General features: G+C 36.6%; 1 protein-coding gene across 5 annotated transcripts in view; it reads right to left on the bottom strand.

Moving 5' to 3' along the window:
• LOC139964946 (uncharacterized) overlaps nucleotides 1-18,455 on the bottom strand; it is a 182,035-nt gene that overhangs the window by 84,365 nt on the left and 79,215 nt on the right. For all 5 annotated transcript variants that reach the window (XM_071967049.1, XM_071967045.1, XM_071967047.1 and 2 more), the window contains exon 5: nucleotides 3,391-3,439. In XM_071967049.1, coding sequence (XP_071823150.1) covers nucleotides 3,391-3,439 — 49 coding nt within the window. The remainder of the gene's footprint in view (nucleotides 1-3,390; nucleotides 3,440-18,455) is intronic.

The following is an 18,455-nucleotide window of genomic DNA, read 5'->3' as shown; positions in this document are numbered from 1 at the left end:
GATTCCGGGCAAACTTCCTTTAACCTTGGAGAGTCATATTTTTTATTTAAACCACCGTTAGATCATGGGCAGAGAGGTCAAAGACGTGGTATAGGTATATACTTTCCTTGTGTTAGGCTCCTAAGTGCATTTAACACAACTGTGTGTTGCCTGGCTTCACAGGCAAAGGAAGAATACATAAACGAAACACAACATCAGACGACACACTCCACTGAAGTGGACGTTGCTACTTCAGTGGACATGTCTACTTAAGTGGACATGCCTACTTCAGTTGAGTGTCATTGATTTTGTGTATGCATAATCGAGAGCTACAGTGAAAGCCTTTCATTGTAGTAAATTAAATCAAAATTATTTAAAAGTTCTTTGAACTTACTAAGTATATTGCTGTAATCTACAGACCAATTGTACAGTGAAAAAGTTTTCAATGGTTGATAAAGCTTTGCAATGGTGCAAAAACGGTGGGGGAAAAAAAAAAAAAAGTTTTCAGAAACCGACAAGAATTTTCTAGGCCTCTCGGTTCTGCTGGTCTTTACCCCCCGAGGGAAAACCTTTCGATTTTTGATTTTTTTTTAGTATTTATTTCTTTGCCTTACTTATTGAATACGGACATCATATATACTCTATCCTGTCACATGTCGCTTTTAAAGGTTTTGTTCCAGAATTATCTCCAAACCTTCCAAAATATCAGAAATGAGGATTAGCGGGGTGTACAGTCTTGTCAGGTAAGGTCACTGGATTCACACGACACCCTTCTTCATTTCGTTTCTTTAACCGGGCAACTGACAAACTTTATTTCCTCTAAGTGAATTTGATTATGTTCCTGAGGGCCAGATTAGGTTTGCATCCTGGCAATACACAGCCTAACAAGATTAGTTTTGTCAGTTTATTCCATTAGCTGATCATATCAACACAACCTTCCAAATACAGCACATGTTCTCTATATATACCTCTTTCTCTGTCATTCTCTCTATAGAGATGTCTCTAGTATCGCACAATGTTGTAGCTCTTCAGCCAGCAACTTTGAACAAACTGAAGATATACTCCACACCAGGCGCGTAGCCAAGGGGGGGCAAAGGGGCAACCGCCCCACCCCCCCCCTTGAGCATATTCTTCTTGTACGTTTTATTGCTAGTAATTTCAAATAGAAAATACTTAGATGCAACTTGCAAGGCCTGGGAAGTGCCATTTCCAGCGATCTGGGAGGCATTTTCGGCCAAAATTTTCTTGTACGCTTCGCCAACTCATGGTGGTGCAATGCTTAGATAATTTCCAATGCCTAATCTACGGCTCTGATCATTTGCCTACAGGTTGGCCCCTCCCTTGGCAAATTCCTTGCTACACGCCTGCTCCTCACAGACAGACACACATGTCTGAAAAGGTTAAGTCAAATTTCAGATGACTTAGTTGGGCAGAGGACTTGTGGTGGTGGTGGTGGAGGGAAGGGTGGAGGGGGGGGGGAAGGGGATGGTAGGAGAAGCAAGGTGAAAAAGCAAAGAGCCTGACTGTCTTTCTTGAAAGTTAGAGGCCTTGTCTAAACACATAGTAGAAACAATGAACAATACTGATCTTAGAGATTTTTTTCTACAACAACTGGGCCCGGCGGTTGCCCCTGTAAATCGCAACATTAAATCTCTATATGTGTTCCAATCACTATGTATACCCAATCTCTTCTAATTGTCCCAGTCAATTACCACCTCATTGTTCTAAATCACTTTAAATATATGTTACTTTCTTTTCTATCCTTCACTTATTATTTATATATAAGTTTCGAAAACAATGAACTCAAGATTTGTTTAATAGCAAACTTATGAAAGTGCATCTGTTTCATATGTGTGTGATTGTTGTTGTAACAGACTAGCTGCCTATGCGAAATGCGTTTCAGCTTGGCTTACACTTTTACAAAGGTTATGATGATTATAACACAATGTAAAACACATCTCCGGCTGAATCGGAGACTTTCCAAACCGAGAAAGATCGAGACGTCACCCTTCATAGTCAGACGATCACTTCCTATGATAGACATCTGGCTTAAAGTTTATTAGTGATGATTAAATCGCTAATGAATGAACCGAGAAACTCCTACTGTTAGGAACGCGACAAGCAGGTGTCACACGGAGAGCTTGATTGGGTTTATCGACTTCCTGTAGTACATTCAAAAAACATCCTCTAAGCACATGAACTCAGATAAAAAAGAAACACACCCCAATGTACACGTTGGTATTTAGTTCAATAACATCACTGCAGAAAAATGAACGGTTTTAACCTTGTATCGAGAGCCGAGAAGGCAGGCGCATAGCCAGGAATTTGACAAGGGAGGGGCGAAACTGTAGATTCGGCATTGCAAACTATCTAAGCGTAGCGCCACCATGGGTTGGCGCGAAGCGTACAAGAAAATTTTGGCTGAAAATGCCCCCCAGATCGCTGGAAATGGCACTTCCCAGGCCTTGTAAGTTGCATCTTAGCATTTTCTCTTTTGAAAATACTAGCGATATCATAAAAACATTAAAAAAAGAAAAAAAATATGCTCAAGGGGGGGCGGCTGCCCCCTTCGCCCCCCCCCTTGGAACCAGTAAGGCCTGTTTTTGTTTTAAATTATAAAAATATTGCCAATCTGACACTTTTACATACAGTACATCGACAACATATAAAACTGAAAAATTAGACTCAACAGTATTTAATTGACTGTTCAAGATCAGAATAATGAGGATCAAAATTATGCAAGTTTGAACACATCTGATTTGCATTTTGTATATAAATGATGCAAACTTGAGGGAAAAAAATTGTACATGCAAAGAAATTGTCCAAAACAAATAAGGTCACTTTAAGAACTTTCTAACTGATGGATTATTTGTTAATTAATAACACAAGACAGTTATTTTAGGTTAAAGAATAAAAAAAATTTGGGAGGCCCTAAACAGTGAGAGTTTTGGTTAAACTAATGCAAATTGGTGACCCCTTGCAAACAGATTTATTATGAAACAACAAACACGCAGACAACTTCAAGCATTCACGAGTACACTTAATTTGCATTCCAAGTGCAAACCACTATTTGTTCATTGAAGGTTATCATTAGCATTGCCTGGCAAATATGCTAGAATATTAAACATTGGTCACTCATGTTGAAAATTTAACAATCACTAGTAAATATCACCCACTGTCAAAGCATGTTGTTTACTTTCTTCAAAACTTGAGAATCCTTTTGAAAGGTCATAATCTGTGGGAATGTGCTTTTCAAAAGCCTCAGCAATTTAAACTTTAAATGGTAGGTCAAATTGTGAGGTATCGTGGACGAATGTTAGAGGAGCTACCGCCACACATCGGCGATGATGTCACAACTCTGAATATTATGATCCTAATTTTCATGCAGATTTATTCACTCATTAAACTGACCTTATGCGGAACTTCTCCCTGTCAGAACCGGAGGAGGGAACGTCCAAATCTGGCGAGAGATGAAAAGAGAAGGTTCAGTAAACCCTAGATCATAAAAAAAAAATTCTGCTGGACAGGGGAAGGTACACTTAAAGGAGGTGTGTTGTGGATCCAGTAAGCCAGGTGGTGTGGGAAGTATTTTTCTTTATTTAATTTCCCTTTCCCCTCTAATTACAACACATTATGTCTATTTTAATTACTATGTAGGCCGACTGACATGTTAAGTGGAAATCAAAAATTTTCAATCTGTCAAATTTTCCTTCATTATTTGAAGGGAAACCATTGATGTCTTAATCCATGGTCAACAAACTTTGGGGCACAATGGGGCCAAAAGTGATTCGCAAACAATTTTAGATAGTCTGTGATATTTTCAAGACGTACACAAATAAGTTAATCTACAGTTTTCGTAGCTTTTCGTAATGAGATCCTTATAGTCTAAGTAAGGTTTGATGCGAGCAAAGGAAGGAAACTTCAAACCGTTAAATTTCAAACTGGGCGTTAACGATATGGTACTTCCTTATACTGATTGCCCTCATAAAATAAAATACCTACAAATCTGGGAGAAGTATATTCAGAATGCATATAACATACACAAGACTCCTGCAACCCCCCCCCCTCCCCCCTCCCCCATCTCCACCTCTATAAATCTAAGGTTACTTGCATAACTCTTGCACTATCCATTAACTACCCATCGATCACTTTCACTTCTGTTTATAAGACAATTATTTTCTAAAGAAAGGGCAACAAGGTTCAAGCAAGTCCAAATACGAATCGAGAGGAAAAGATTTCTGTAAAAGACATTGATGAAAAAAGTTCACTTAAAAAGAAATCCAAATGAACATTATTAATTAAGAGTTGATTAGTGACATATTTTACTGACACAAGAAACATCAGCTTAAAAACAGGAAATAGAGGCGACTTCAAACGATAAAATGCCACAATGATGACAGTCATGACATAGAAACATGTTTTATATTTTACAATGAAAAAAAAAATTAAAATGTTGAAAAATGTGACAAAAACAGTCAAAATATTACAATTTACCACACTTGTAAATTTTGTTGTGCTACTATTATTTCAGAAAGTGGGCTTATATACCTATTAAAGTTTTCTCACTAAAATAGGAAACAAGATACCAATGTCACTCCTTGATTAGATTTAAAGTGACAAATATCAACACAATCTTCACTGTTAGGTTGCATCATACAAATCTTTGGGACGAAGAGCTTCACCCCCCTATCCCCACCCCTACCCCCATGTATCTACAACAAATCTAGTTGCTATGCATGGGAGACATGGCAGTCATGGCCAATGCAGCCATGTTGTCAATCTGTGATGTAACGTCATGCTGTCAGCAGATGGCACCATTAGCGTTCTCTTTGTAGTTTTTCATTCTCATATCTTTATTGGTCAGTGCACACAGCGTTGACACTGAAATGAATGCCGATATTTTATTTCATGTTAACCACTGCAATATATTTTAAATTGAACATTTACGGAAAAAAAAACATTTTTTTCACAACCCCTCCCCCCACCAAAAAAAAAAGCATCAACAACAATGTTGTAATAAATAAATAAAATCATGGAAATGTAATGTCATAATCAGACTTGCTCAATTCTCTATGTAATGTAATAATAAAAATTGAAAAAATCTATCAAATGTGGAATTGAATATTTAGCTGTTTTGGAAAACAAGGGGACTATTAAGAAAGATCTGCCCAGGGAAGAGGGCGCACTTCGGCCTCTTTTTCCACTAACGTGCTTTGATGACTTTAATCCCGAACATGCCTCATACATGATACACCTGAGCTCTATGAATTCAATGTGCTCGAAGCAGCTGAGACTGTTTGCAACGTTGACTTCATATGAGATTACTGTATATCCTATCCTGCTGATAGATTTCTTGGAAGGGGTTGATGAGATGGATAAATAGGAATTTCATCATTTAATGCAATCAGGAAAAGAAGGGTTATTGATATGACAGAGGAAGTAGGATCTGAGATGGAAAGATAAAGGGAAACAGACCCTAGAGGAGGATGAAGAGGATAGGAGGTACCGCAACCTCCGGATTTTCAGGAAGGGAACAGAATTAGAGAGAGACGAGCGGATGGAAAGACAGCTCTCCGACCTCAAAATATGACAGGAATTAGTCACAAGATTCACATATAGTAGTAGCTATATAGTGATGAGCTATAGTCAGTGTTGTTTACCATTGATTGCAATGCAGACAGCTGGCCAGCTGGGATGGTTGAATCAATCAATGTAAACAATAGCTAATATTATCAGAGCTGTACATATCACTGATTGATATAAAAATATATACAAACTGTATAATATCTACTTAATCTAAGGAAAAGATCCAATCTAATTTATAGAATGAAATAAATTAGTAGCTACATGGGTGTTAATGTGATGGGTAGAGGAGGATGAATGAGGGGATGAGGGAGGGGTGTGGTTGGAGGAAAAATGTGCCAATAATTTCTTCAGTTAAGATTTGCAATACATTTTGCACCTTTGCATTCACTTTTGGCAATCACCTGCTTTGCTTCTTTTTCTTGCAGTTGCCCAAAGTATACTAACATGCTTTTATTAATCCAAATTTTAAATTCACAAACTTTGTACATATTTCACACCGTCACATCTCTATTGATTATTCCTCAATTTAATCACGTACAATTGGGACACATAATAGTAAATGAAAAATAAATAATAAATCTATAAACTCGGCCAAAAATATGCTTTGGTACTCAAACACATCGGTAAAATTTGATTGAGCTATATATGCCTAAATAGGCATTGATGACAAATTGGTTGAACCAATCCCTAAACTCCTGTTCCATAAAGCATTCATCAAAATTCTCCATACCACACTTGAAAATCTACCCTTTAGTAAGACTGACGTTATTTTTTCGTCATTGCCAACTTTTTCACCTTACAAGGTTATTAGTCTGGAACTTTAGCCTGTGTGTTACGTGATCAATTCGCCAAGACTAGCATAGGAAACGAGCGTGGAAAAAGCTCACTCGCACGGCTCAAATTTCCCGCGATCTACCACGAGAGCCGATTAAAATGCCCGAGGCAGGTAAACTGTTATGGCAGCGGTATTTTTGGGCGAATTTTCAAAAGTAAGAGAAGCACTGATGTTTTTAAAGAGAACTGATGATGTTATTCGGCCACTGTGTCACTGTATTGTGTACATTAGTAAATAAGGGATTATCTAGGCTTGGACTCGATTTACACAACAACTCGTCATAGGGTAGCAACATACATAGGCCTACTATGGAGCCTCTCAGTACAATATTAATGGTTTAATACTATATGGACTAGTACACAGAAGCTCAGCTACACAACACAATACACATCAGACATCTATTAACAAGTACAGAGCTTTGTTGACTTTAATTGTAGAAAGTTTGTGTAGACCTAGGATCAACATTGCATCACTCAGTCATTCAGTATATAAATAATATCATGCCTTACGTTTTTACTGACTTACTTGAGACATTACAGCATATCATGATCATCTCAATAGGGCTTGGCTACTAGATCATCACATACATGACATGTATATATCTTACATATATTTCGGCAGACCTCAATATAGCTTATAATGGTAACCACTATCAGATTGTCTGTTTTACCTCCATGGTTTCAGCAGCACTGTTCAAACCCTCGAATAGTGACTATCGATTTCCTCGAAACAGATTTGGAGAGATAAGAGTTCTAAGTAATCTTTCACAAAATGTTACAATGATTTTAATTGGTTGAAATTTGCTATCAGACAAGGCAATGGCAAATCAGGAGTTCTTTTAGATTTGCTTGAAGTGAATTCACTCCATAATCACATTAGTGTAGTACTATAAGTGAGCTGTGTGTGTTCTAACATGATCCACTCTGCTGGTTTCATGTAGTACAGCAGCTATGAGTCATAGATCTATTAACTGATAACTGTAACGGTTTGGATGATTTCAGTGCCCTAGTTCGTGCCAAACGGAATTGATATATGTTGGACCTGTGGGTATCAGGAACTTACAAAAGAATAATAAACACTATATCAAATATAAATTTCTATTTGTAAGGACATGTATATGACACCACATGTCCATCATATGGTGTATGTATGTCTACATATAAAATTAATAAAGATCAACACACCAGAAATTTGTCCTTTTGGGAATCATCAGGCGAAGGTAGGTATCGAACTCCAGACCTTTCTGTCACACAGTGGCGGAGCTAGGGGTATTGGTCAGGAGGGGCGAGAATGGTCTGTAGGGGCGCTTTCGACACTATCTAAGCGGAGCGCCACCACAAGTTGGCGCGTAGCATACAGAAATTTTTTGAGTAAAGATATTCCCTAGATCACCGGAAATGACCCTTCAGGGCCTGGCTAATTTGCAGATAAACAAAGAATAAATAGGTGTCATCACCAAATTACACCAACAAAATGTGACAAATGTCAATCTAGGTAGATGAGAGCGCAATAAAAAAGTCAATAATTGCGAATAAGTAAAAAGTGGTAAAGAGCTGAAAAGGGCGCCAGCAGTCCATTTGAGTCCGTCAGGGGGGGGGGGCATCCGCCCCCCTGACTGTATGGACGCTCCGCCACTGCTGTCACTCGACCTGTGATTCTACTGGTGTGTGAATGCATATAAACTGGTTTTTGTATGACTGTCAATGAGGGCATATTACCCAAGTGTAATGATTGTACAGAGTGCACCCCTGGTGCTTTTGAATTCTTCGCCTGATGAGTCCCAAAAGGACAAAACGGGTCAGTTTTTGATGAATTACATCTATAGACATGATGCATGTTATTCATATTGGAGATTTCCAATATATATATCATATATACATGACAATCAATGTCCCTCAATAATGTAGGACATAGCCTTCCTTCATTGTAGTACATACATACATATTAGACACTTATATAGCGCTGCTACATCGAGATCGTAGCGCTTTGACAACTTAGCCTTGGTCATTGGTAACTTGTCACGCCTACACACCAAAGTGTGCAGTTCAATCAATCCCTCCTGGGGCACCACAGTGCACCACAACCACGCGTCCCCCGGGGGACTTCCCATAGGGTGCAGCCACAAAGCGGCGCACCCAACTATATTTACAAGTTACCTCACATGTCCCCATTTATACACCTGGGTGTAGAGAGGCAATGGAGATAAAGTGCCTTGCCCAAGGACACAACGTAATGATCTGGCCAGGACTCGAACCTGTAATCCTTAGATCACCAGTCCACTGCCTTAACCACTTGACCACATTTATAGAGTAGATTCACTTGATTTACTTAATGATTATAGATATTTCAAGTTTAAATCAAAGACATGAGTACAATAATGACTGAGGATATATTTGGAAATGAAATATTGCTAACACCAAAATTATCTCTTAATGATATTAAAAGTCCAGCTAACATCTCACACAGGACATTAATTACTGTATCATCGAATCTAACTTTCAGTTTGTAAGAACCTCCAAGAGAATATATAAGATGACAATCCATGCCTCTTTTTATTATTGTACATATTTCCATATAAGTATTGCAGTGTCCCTCAATGTTGAAGATAGTATTAATATTGTAGCATCTATTCTTATTGTAGATAATCCCTTCGTGGATTATATATATCTACATAAATACAACTTAAATACCTGAGGCATGAGTATATATATACGATAAAAAGGCCAACACAGACCTATATTGCCCAAGCTATAATTTCCAAATTCAATCGTACACTAAATGTCATGGCTTCCAACAATTTGAAGCTCACTTAACAACCATAAACCGCTGCATAGGCTATAGCCACCATATCTAAAATTAAATTTAATTGTTACTACCTTCCAACCACATAACAAATCAATTGTACACTAAAGTCATGGCTTCCAACAAATTGAAGCTCACTTAACAATCATAAAACCGCTACATAGGCTATAGCGACCATATATCTAAAATTAACTTAATTGTTACAGTACTACCTTCCAACGACATAAACCACCTTAATAACAGTCAGGTGTATGTGCGTACCTCACTAGAACATTATCCTGTAAAGCATAAACAAACTTACCTGAAACATGTCACAGGTTTAACATTCATGAATCAGTTAGCTCTTATAAAATCTTTCCAATAGAAATAATAAATTTAATATAGCATAAACATCATTAAAATAAAGATTACGACAATTCCACCATCAGCACATTGTTCTAAACACTAAATCACCCACCAGCAACGACTAAGACCAAAGTCCACTTGACGTTGGTTTATCAGAATTAAGTCGAGTAGCTTCTTCATACACACGATAACGAATGGGGAAATCAAATTCAGTCGGAGGAGGACGCTTCGTTTCAACTTTTTGATCGTTGAGATTTTTAATTGAACTTTGTACTTCTTTGGGTTCAACGACGAGCTTGATTGATTGTGTAAAACGTGAAATCGGAGATATGATGCATTGAAGAATAACTTCACATGGTTATTAAACAGATGGGTTAATGTATTTATAGGCATTGGGTCTCCGAACTTTCAGTTTGGTTTTTCAGTTGTGTCCCATTCTACAAGCAATCTTTTTTTACAAGCAATTTTTTTTTTTCCATTTTACATTTCAGGTATATATATCATGATTGGGTACACAAATTACACAAACCTAAACCCTCTAATGTTCATAGCACACATTTCAATTTTCTGTTGTCTTTGTAAGGACATAAATCTGTCCTATATTAACCTAATTATTATTCATTTTTGTTTAGGGATGCTTGGATCAATACTTATATAGTTTTCTACTTCCAAAAATACTCAAACCCAAGGCCTCCATTGTTCCATAAATTTCCAATTTTCCTGGCAATCACTGCTCTAAGATATAAAATTCCCCTTCCCCTCCCCTTCCCCTCCCCCTACCCACTTCCCCAATTTCACCAAACTTGTTTTGGTAGAGATAGCAAATGTATTAAAGCTTCGATTATAAACAGGAATTCATTTTATTTTGAGTATGTCAGTGTTGGCCAAAATTTAAATCCACTCCCCATGACACAGCATGCTGTACCTTTCATTATGCTCACAAGAGAATTAAGTTAAAAGTTGATTATGTCCTTGTGAAAAGAAGTGTTTACAGCTGCAGTGGTTAAGTGGTAAGTAATAACAGAATATACATACATACCTTTAACGGTAATTCCTATATAAACCACTTGGCAAATCTAATCCAATCAGAAGACGTGTCGGGACAAACTGCAAATAAAGCTCACTCTGTGTAATCTTTTAATCCGATTCTAGATTTACAGTGATTGCTAACTAGTTTAATCCTCGATCACATTGAACGAACCTTTTACAGCGCTTACTGCTCATAAACTAGCCTACCGAATGCTTGACACAACAATGTATGTTAAAACTAACATTATGATGTATCTCCTTCAAGGAATTCTCTAACATATTTTGCAAACACTAATGTAAGTCATTTTCCATACAAATTCGAAGAATACAAGCAAAACCGCACCGAAACTTTTGAGCGAGTCCACACAGTAATTTGTTACCCAATCTGTCATAGGATATGTTTCACCTTTATGAAGTCCTTCCTTCCTGTTAAAACTCCAAGAAAAATTGAAACCCATTTTCCTTTTGGTCAGGCCACACTACAACTTTACCATGTGGGGAAGCACCAAATTAAGGAAATAGGTCAAACACATAGGAAGTAAAGAATGGATAATTTATGATAGTGATGATAATATTATGACTTGTTGATTGCAAGGTCACAATTATCCAAATTTGAATGTTACAACCACAGCATATAATATTCATAGGATATATGCGATTGGATGGATAAATGGTAAACAACAGTAAAACATATATAGATCTGTAGACAGTACATTGACATAAAGCTGTAACACATATCAATCAATCGTTACTTCATATGTGAGGGCGCTGCACAATACAATCCTCTTCCACTGAAGCAAATGACATGAATATTAATGAGGTTAAAGTTACTGTTGCTAAGAACATGTTCTTACAATGTAGTTACAGCACCATACCAAATCTGACATAGTTGAAGAGATAATGACAGTTTAAGAATTTTATGTTAAACCCTGCCCACTAATTAATATTCATGAGATGGTTACCACAAACAGCAATAGGGCACACCCACAAGTCATGAGGCATCCACCAACCTAGTAGGACATTAATTCCCTTGTGGTTATTGAGCCTTCGGCAGGCATCGTAACCAAATAAGACCAATTGAAGTACACTTCCCTGCTGATCATGTTCTTAATTTAATTGTTATCAAACAACATCAGACTCTGACCTTGTTTGTTTGAAAACCCATCGGCTGTGCAAATCAACATATCTCATGTAGATTAATCAACTAACATTTCCCTACAAATTATTAAAAGGGGTTTTCCCTTTGACTTCATGAACTCACTCATGAACTACTCATCTATATGCTAAAATGTTTCAAAAACAAACGTTATTCTGCCCAGACTGAATGCGACCCAACCATCAATAGGCAGTGTTTGATAGTTTGATGTTTTATAGACTTAATAGAACAGACATATATCAATTCATTTAGCTCTTTCTTAAATGCCACAATGAACTGCACATCTTGAGAAGCACCCTAAGCTTCCTATTGCTTTATCAGAGGGACCCATCTGACACTTGCCATTTCATTACTAAATAGACCTAATTCTCTGGTTTCTTGATGTATAAATACTGAGAAATTACTTCTTTTTATAGATGTTATTTTAGATGGTTTAGATTTTATAGCAGCAGTAAGAGAATTCCATGTTCTTATATCATGATTCTTTAAACTTAACGTACCAAACAAATGTTGTATTACATAAGTTGTGGTGTGCTTGACCGGCACTTTTAGTGCGGTGACTATATGTATGGCGATGTTAATAGTAAAGAACTCAAGAAAGGCTGCATATGAGTACACATGAGCATAGATCCATCACACTAATATAACTGATGTATAACATTTGCAATGACTTGAGTGTTAGATTTGTATAACATGGAAGTGATATGGCTTTGATCCCTGGATCCACATTATGCAAGGAAATGGGGTTTGGACCGGCAACCCCAGTTAAGAAAAAGTTCCGACTGGATCTGAAGGCAGTTATTTTATGACTTTCCCACATGTACACATGTGGACAACTCAGAACAACCTATAACTTGATTAATTCATGTCGGACAGCTATACAATTTCTAGTATTAGGTCATGCTTGGGTTTTTTTATCATTTTTCTTATTTTTTAATTTTTTAATTTTAATTTTTTTTATGGTAATAAGTAGGCCTAAATGATTTACCACCAATGCACCAACTATAGGGACTAGATTATACTAAGACTGGTAGAGCAGATTATGCAAATGCTTAGGCCCATTAGGATCTTCTAGAAGGACTTAGCCATGACACATCAGATCCTCACTCCCCTTCCCTCCCCTCTCAGAATGGATTACAGAATGAATATGAGGTACCTTGAACTATTGTGGACTTTGATGTTAAAACAATAATAATGCAATCATTATCCTTTGACGTGCTCCAAAAAGCTATAGATAAATTTTTTTACATCTGCATGAAATCTTGCAAACCACCAAAATATGGTTGCAACATACTTTTGGGTCGAACATAGTTCAACAGTTTTCGAATCCCCATAGCATAGCGCAGAATTTGTAAGCCTGATGTCATTCAAGCAAGTCGTCTCATTCCAGCCAAACATTTCGTTTAAAAAAAAAGTAAAAAGTCCTTATAATTTCTCAGTCAGTTTTGCTGTATCTGATTTTCTGTTACTTAATAATTAAAATCAATGTAGAAGTTATTTCAAATTCCTATACATCACAAAAATTTTACTCCAACTCATATCCACCCAAAGTTAAAATGATAGATTACATATAAGGCTGTGCATATTAAATGTTACACAAACGTATTATTTATTAACTTAAACAAAACAGAAAGATTTAACCCTTACCATAGATGGAACAAAAATATGTATAAGCCTGGCACAAAACTGATAACACAACTCCTTTGGTCAAAGATGAAAGCTAGTATCCGGCATTCTGATGTGCTTTATGGATTGTGTGCGATGATTCACAGTGGTTATGGTCCAGTGCAACAATAAAATCATTCATGTTTTGCATTATCAACACTACCTATTGTCTAGCATTTTCCAATTTCACACTAGTGATAAAACCACACTTATGAACTGAGCTTACAAGGTTAATACAAGTGAGTCAATATTTACTATTCACCAGGCCACCACCTCTATCAGCCAATCATGTGCGTAGTGCTTTTGTAAATGTTTTCCCAAATGATTTTCTCTGAACTATAGTTTTCAGCCATCTTAACTACTACAACCATGCTTGAGTTTACACTGCCCAAACAAAACGACACAATGAAAGGGTTTAGAAGCTTGGTCAAAGGTCAAAAAGATATCAAATGATTAATTTAAATTGCTTTCAAAGTATTTTAATATAAGATTTCCTGTTAGATCCGGGTTGTAATCCTAGTCACTCTGATATTACATCCATGATAATACATACATGTATAAATTCTGGTTAAACAGCTACTGGATATGAACTTTATAAAAGGTCATGGGTGCTGACTATAATTTATAACCCATGAAAGAGTTTGGTTTATAAACAGAAAAATTTAGGTTAGATTCATTAAATAAGGAACTCAGATGAATTATGAGGATAAGTTTTCCCTCAGTTTAATCATGTTTACATACAATGAAGTTCTTTTGTTTAGAGCATTTTGAGTTGATTTTGGTCAAAGTTGTTTTATACACTAGTTGATACTAACATATCATGATAATCATAAACTCTGTGAGTTGACTTAGCCTAGATTCAATCCAGAAAAAAAGTTGAACAACTGGCAGGTCTGACTGGCTTTACATATAACTGTAAACTATAACAATCAAGTTAGAAAATGTGTTATGATAACATAAATGTGCTGATTTGTACCATCTCTGAATTCTCAGGATGATTCTAAGGAGTGTTAGCTCAGTGGTTAACGGTCGGTGCCTTTCAATCATAAGGTTCCGAGTTCAAGTCACTCCAAGATTAATGTATGTCTTACAGTTATGTAGTTGTTGACAGTTGACAATTCATAATCATGGACGTTAAATATGAATCTAAGAGACTGACTTCAGTCAGCTTGCAGCTTTGATAAGCCAATGAGGCTTCTTTGCAAGTTCCTTGCAGGAGGATCTAAAATATATACAAACATACATACATTCCAACGTCTCTCCCTAAAAAAAAAAAAGGGTTCATATAGATGAAATCCTTCCCCCCCCCCCTAAACATCCACTCATGGACAAATATTGTATCCTTGATAAAAGGGTACCAGCAGATAACTCTTGACAGACAAACTCTATAAAACTTAAAGGTAAGTCTTTGTGGTCTATGTTATACCACAATATAAATAGGAACAAGTTAGATAACAAGGATGTGTGTGTCTTCCAGATGAATAAATATCTTTGAATACTTTTAACCTTAGCAATGACTCCACCCAAATACCAAGGATAGAGAAAGTCCCTAGAGGTAGAAAAGTAAAACAGTAACAATTGACAAAGAAAACCACCACATATATATGAAATTAAAAAATACAAGGGAAGAGAAGTTAGTTTGTGGTCTAGTACCATCCCTGAAGAACAGAGAGAGAGAGTGTGAAGAAATATTTGAAGCTGAAGGACAGCTCAACAAACCAGAATACAAAGCCTACTTTTGGTAGTGTAGGTACAAGTTACTATGTAGGAAGGTACCCATATTTTTGTTTACACTGTGTGCATGGTGTTTATCTCTTTTTTACCGTATCCTCTTCACCACATAACTATTCCCTCAATAGCAACAAGAAAAATAAAACAGAGCATGATGAATCAAATAAACAAACAACAAGGCAATAGCCTTTGCTATACAATATAAGAGACAGGTGGGTCATTAGTCAAGGTTACCATAGTAACATAGACATATGGGAGGGAAAGGGAGGGAGGGGGCAATAATCAAGATGGAGGCATGTGGAAGAGTTCAATGGGGATTTTCAAACTGTTAAGGTCAGAGAGATATACTGCATCCTCATAAATGGATGTACATTATACAAGTTATCTGTGTTACTCAATGTGTTTTTAACAAAACAAAGCCCACATTAATGTACACTTAATGTGCACAGCTCACATACTCTGGCATAGTTGAATCTCACCATTTTGGCAAACTTTACCACAGCTTCAGCCTTAACCCAGACTTTCATTTTGAAGAAACCCCTGAGAGCTGAACAATTCCAGCTAATGGTTGACAACAAACAACTTAGTTGGTCCACAACTTTGTTATCAGGGATTGGATCTGATGTCTGAAATTGAGGGGGGAGGGGGGGGGGCAGCAAACCTGGGAGTCTCCCTCCCCTTTGAGAAATTTGGGGATTTAGAAAGACCTTAGATGGAATATGGTGCAATATTTATAGGTTATTTCCCAGTACTAGTTGTGTACTTGAAAATGTAATTATGCTATCTGCATACAATTGCCAGATTTATTACAGGACATATGGTCGATCTAACTATTAATGAAGGGCTAGATGGCACCCTTTGACACTCTCATAGGAGGCAAACCAGCTAAGAACCCTCTCCACTTCTAGTAAGTGTTTCTTTCAACGTTCAATACAGTCAAGCTGGATAATCTTAAAAGGCATAGGCCTATATGGCGCCGTCACATTCGTACTAGTACTAGTATACTAGTACGAGGAGTGCATTACAGATTTAAATAAGGATCTTCACAATGGATGGTTCCATTTTTATAGCCTGTGCAATTACATTATAAATAAGTATAAAAGAAACGCAGAGTTGTAATTATTGCTGTGGCATAACCAACCACATTACAGGTACCGACCGAATTGGATAAAAAAAAAGCCAACACAAGGTCGGGGGGAAGGGGCCGTCCTGTAATCCCGCCACTGTTTGCTATGATGTAGCTTTGGTTGCAAAAGCACATTGGCTAATATGTTCAATGGAGTATGTACACATGAGAGAGTATGTGACCAGAATCTGACGTGTTGTGGATATCTAAAGAGGGATATAGCAATATTCTTAAAGATAGTGGCAAGACCACAGTGTGGAAAAGTCACAGTAGATTTGAGTCTATAAGTGTATGCATACACATGCTCAGGGAATTGAGCTAATGGGGAATTTACCACCCCTATAGCTCCTCCCATGCCCTCAAAGCCAACCTCGGATATCCATTCATATAGTCACAGTTTCTTTTTCCCTTTCCATCTCCAACCTACCTCATGACATCTCATTTGAACACAGCATACATATATATCTGTAGAAATGTGTATACATTATAAACATCTGACATTATTCCTAAGCAAATAGCTAAGTCAGCCATCGACGACGCCAACCGTTGGCAAGGTTACGGATCACAACAATATTTGCTAATTGAAAGCGGGGCACGCGTAGTTTATGATAAAGTAACATGTGCAGTCTTGTAGTACACAGCTCACTCGAGGACATTCTCTCACACTTGAATAATTTTTGTATCATGTTGAGTGAATTCAGGTGATGACACACAGTCACAATGATATTAAGACCCCTAAGGGAGTACGTGGCATATATATATACTATACCAACAATGTCAAGGTAAATAAAGTTACATCAAGTCTGGAGTCAAATTTTCAAGAGGCAAGTTTTAATTGGGCCAGAGAATTTTTACAGCTTGCATCTGTGACATGCAGCTTGTCTCTGTAGTAAAGAAAGAGTTAAAACACAATTTACCGAGTAAGGTGACGGAGAAGTGCTATCTGTTGTTGTATGCGTACAGGAATTATGACATGAATCATACATGTGTGTGTGTGTGTGTGAGTTTATGTCCGTCTATGATATATATATATATATATATATATATATATATATATATATACATATATATACATGTATATATGTATGTACGTATACATATATATATTTATATATGATCGCTCAACGCGTGAAACTCTGAGTAACAACTACTAGTGTTCCACTAGTCTCAACATATATACATATATATGTTTATATAAATATATATATATGTGTGTATGTACGTATACATATATAATGTATGTATACACATACATACCTGTTAAATATAAATATGTATATATATATATATATATAGATACATACATTTCTATATACATATAAATGTATATTTATATATGTACCTGTATATAAATATACATATAATGTTTATGTTTATGTATATATGTTACTTACTCACTAATTTATTAATATTTACTGTACTTGATGAAAAAATTTGGACAGAAATGTGTCATAGTTTGCACAACTGTAAAATCTCTTATTTTGCATTTGATAATATCCAGGAAAGTTGGTAGGACTTGTGATGATCCAACATAAGTGAAAAGGCACTTTTGGCATGAAAATTTGTTATTTGGACTAGTTTTTGTCTCAATTACAATCTGAGCATTCCTCACCAATTTATGCATCATGTCGGGATTTCTCGTGTTCAATCCTTACATAGAGTACTGTTGTTTACGTATATGTAAGCTGCACTGGTAGACACTGAAGCTGCAATGTTTGTAAGTCAATTTTAAACACTTTTCGGACGACAATTTTAATCCATAGATTTGACAAAATCATCTAAAATTTATACAGGAAGGAAACATCAATTTTGCATTCTGAGGTATTTCACAAATTATTTCACTGGTTTACTGGAAATAATACTGTAAGTTAAGTTGACCTTCACGAAAGAATGACATCTATCCCTGCATCTACTGTTTCGACTCGAGACCTTTACACGTGTAAATCCGGCAGAATCTGATCAAAAACATGTTGAGATCTCTCAACTGAAGGATAAAACTAAATCCACACAGCAAAAATCAAAGATATCACTATTACATTTGACCTTTAAAAGACAGTTTGTTCTTTAAGTAATATTGCGGATTTACAGAGTACCATCCTATAGGATATATTTCTTCAGCAGATGCGAGGAAGGGATACAGGGGTAGAAGGTTTGAACCATTCAGACCAGTAATGAATTGTAAACTACCTACAATAATAGTC

Source organism: Apostichopus japonicus, chromosome 23, assembly GCF_037975245.1.
Source record: "Apostichopus japonicus isolate 1M-3 chromosome 23, ASM3797524v1, whole genome shotgun sequence".
Classification (NCBI taxonomy): Eukaryota; Metazoa; Echinodermata; class Holothuroidea; order Aspidochirotida; family Stichopodidae; genus Apostichopus; species Apostichopus japonicus.
This window is presented reverse-complemented; position numbering and strand designations above follow the sequence as displayed.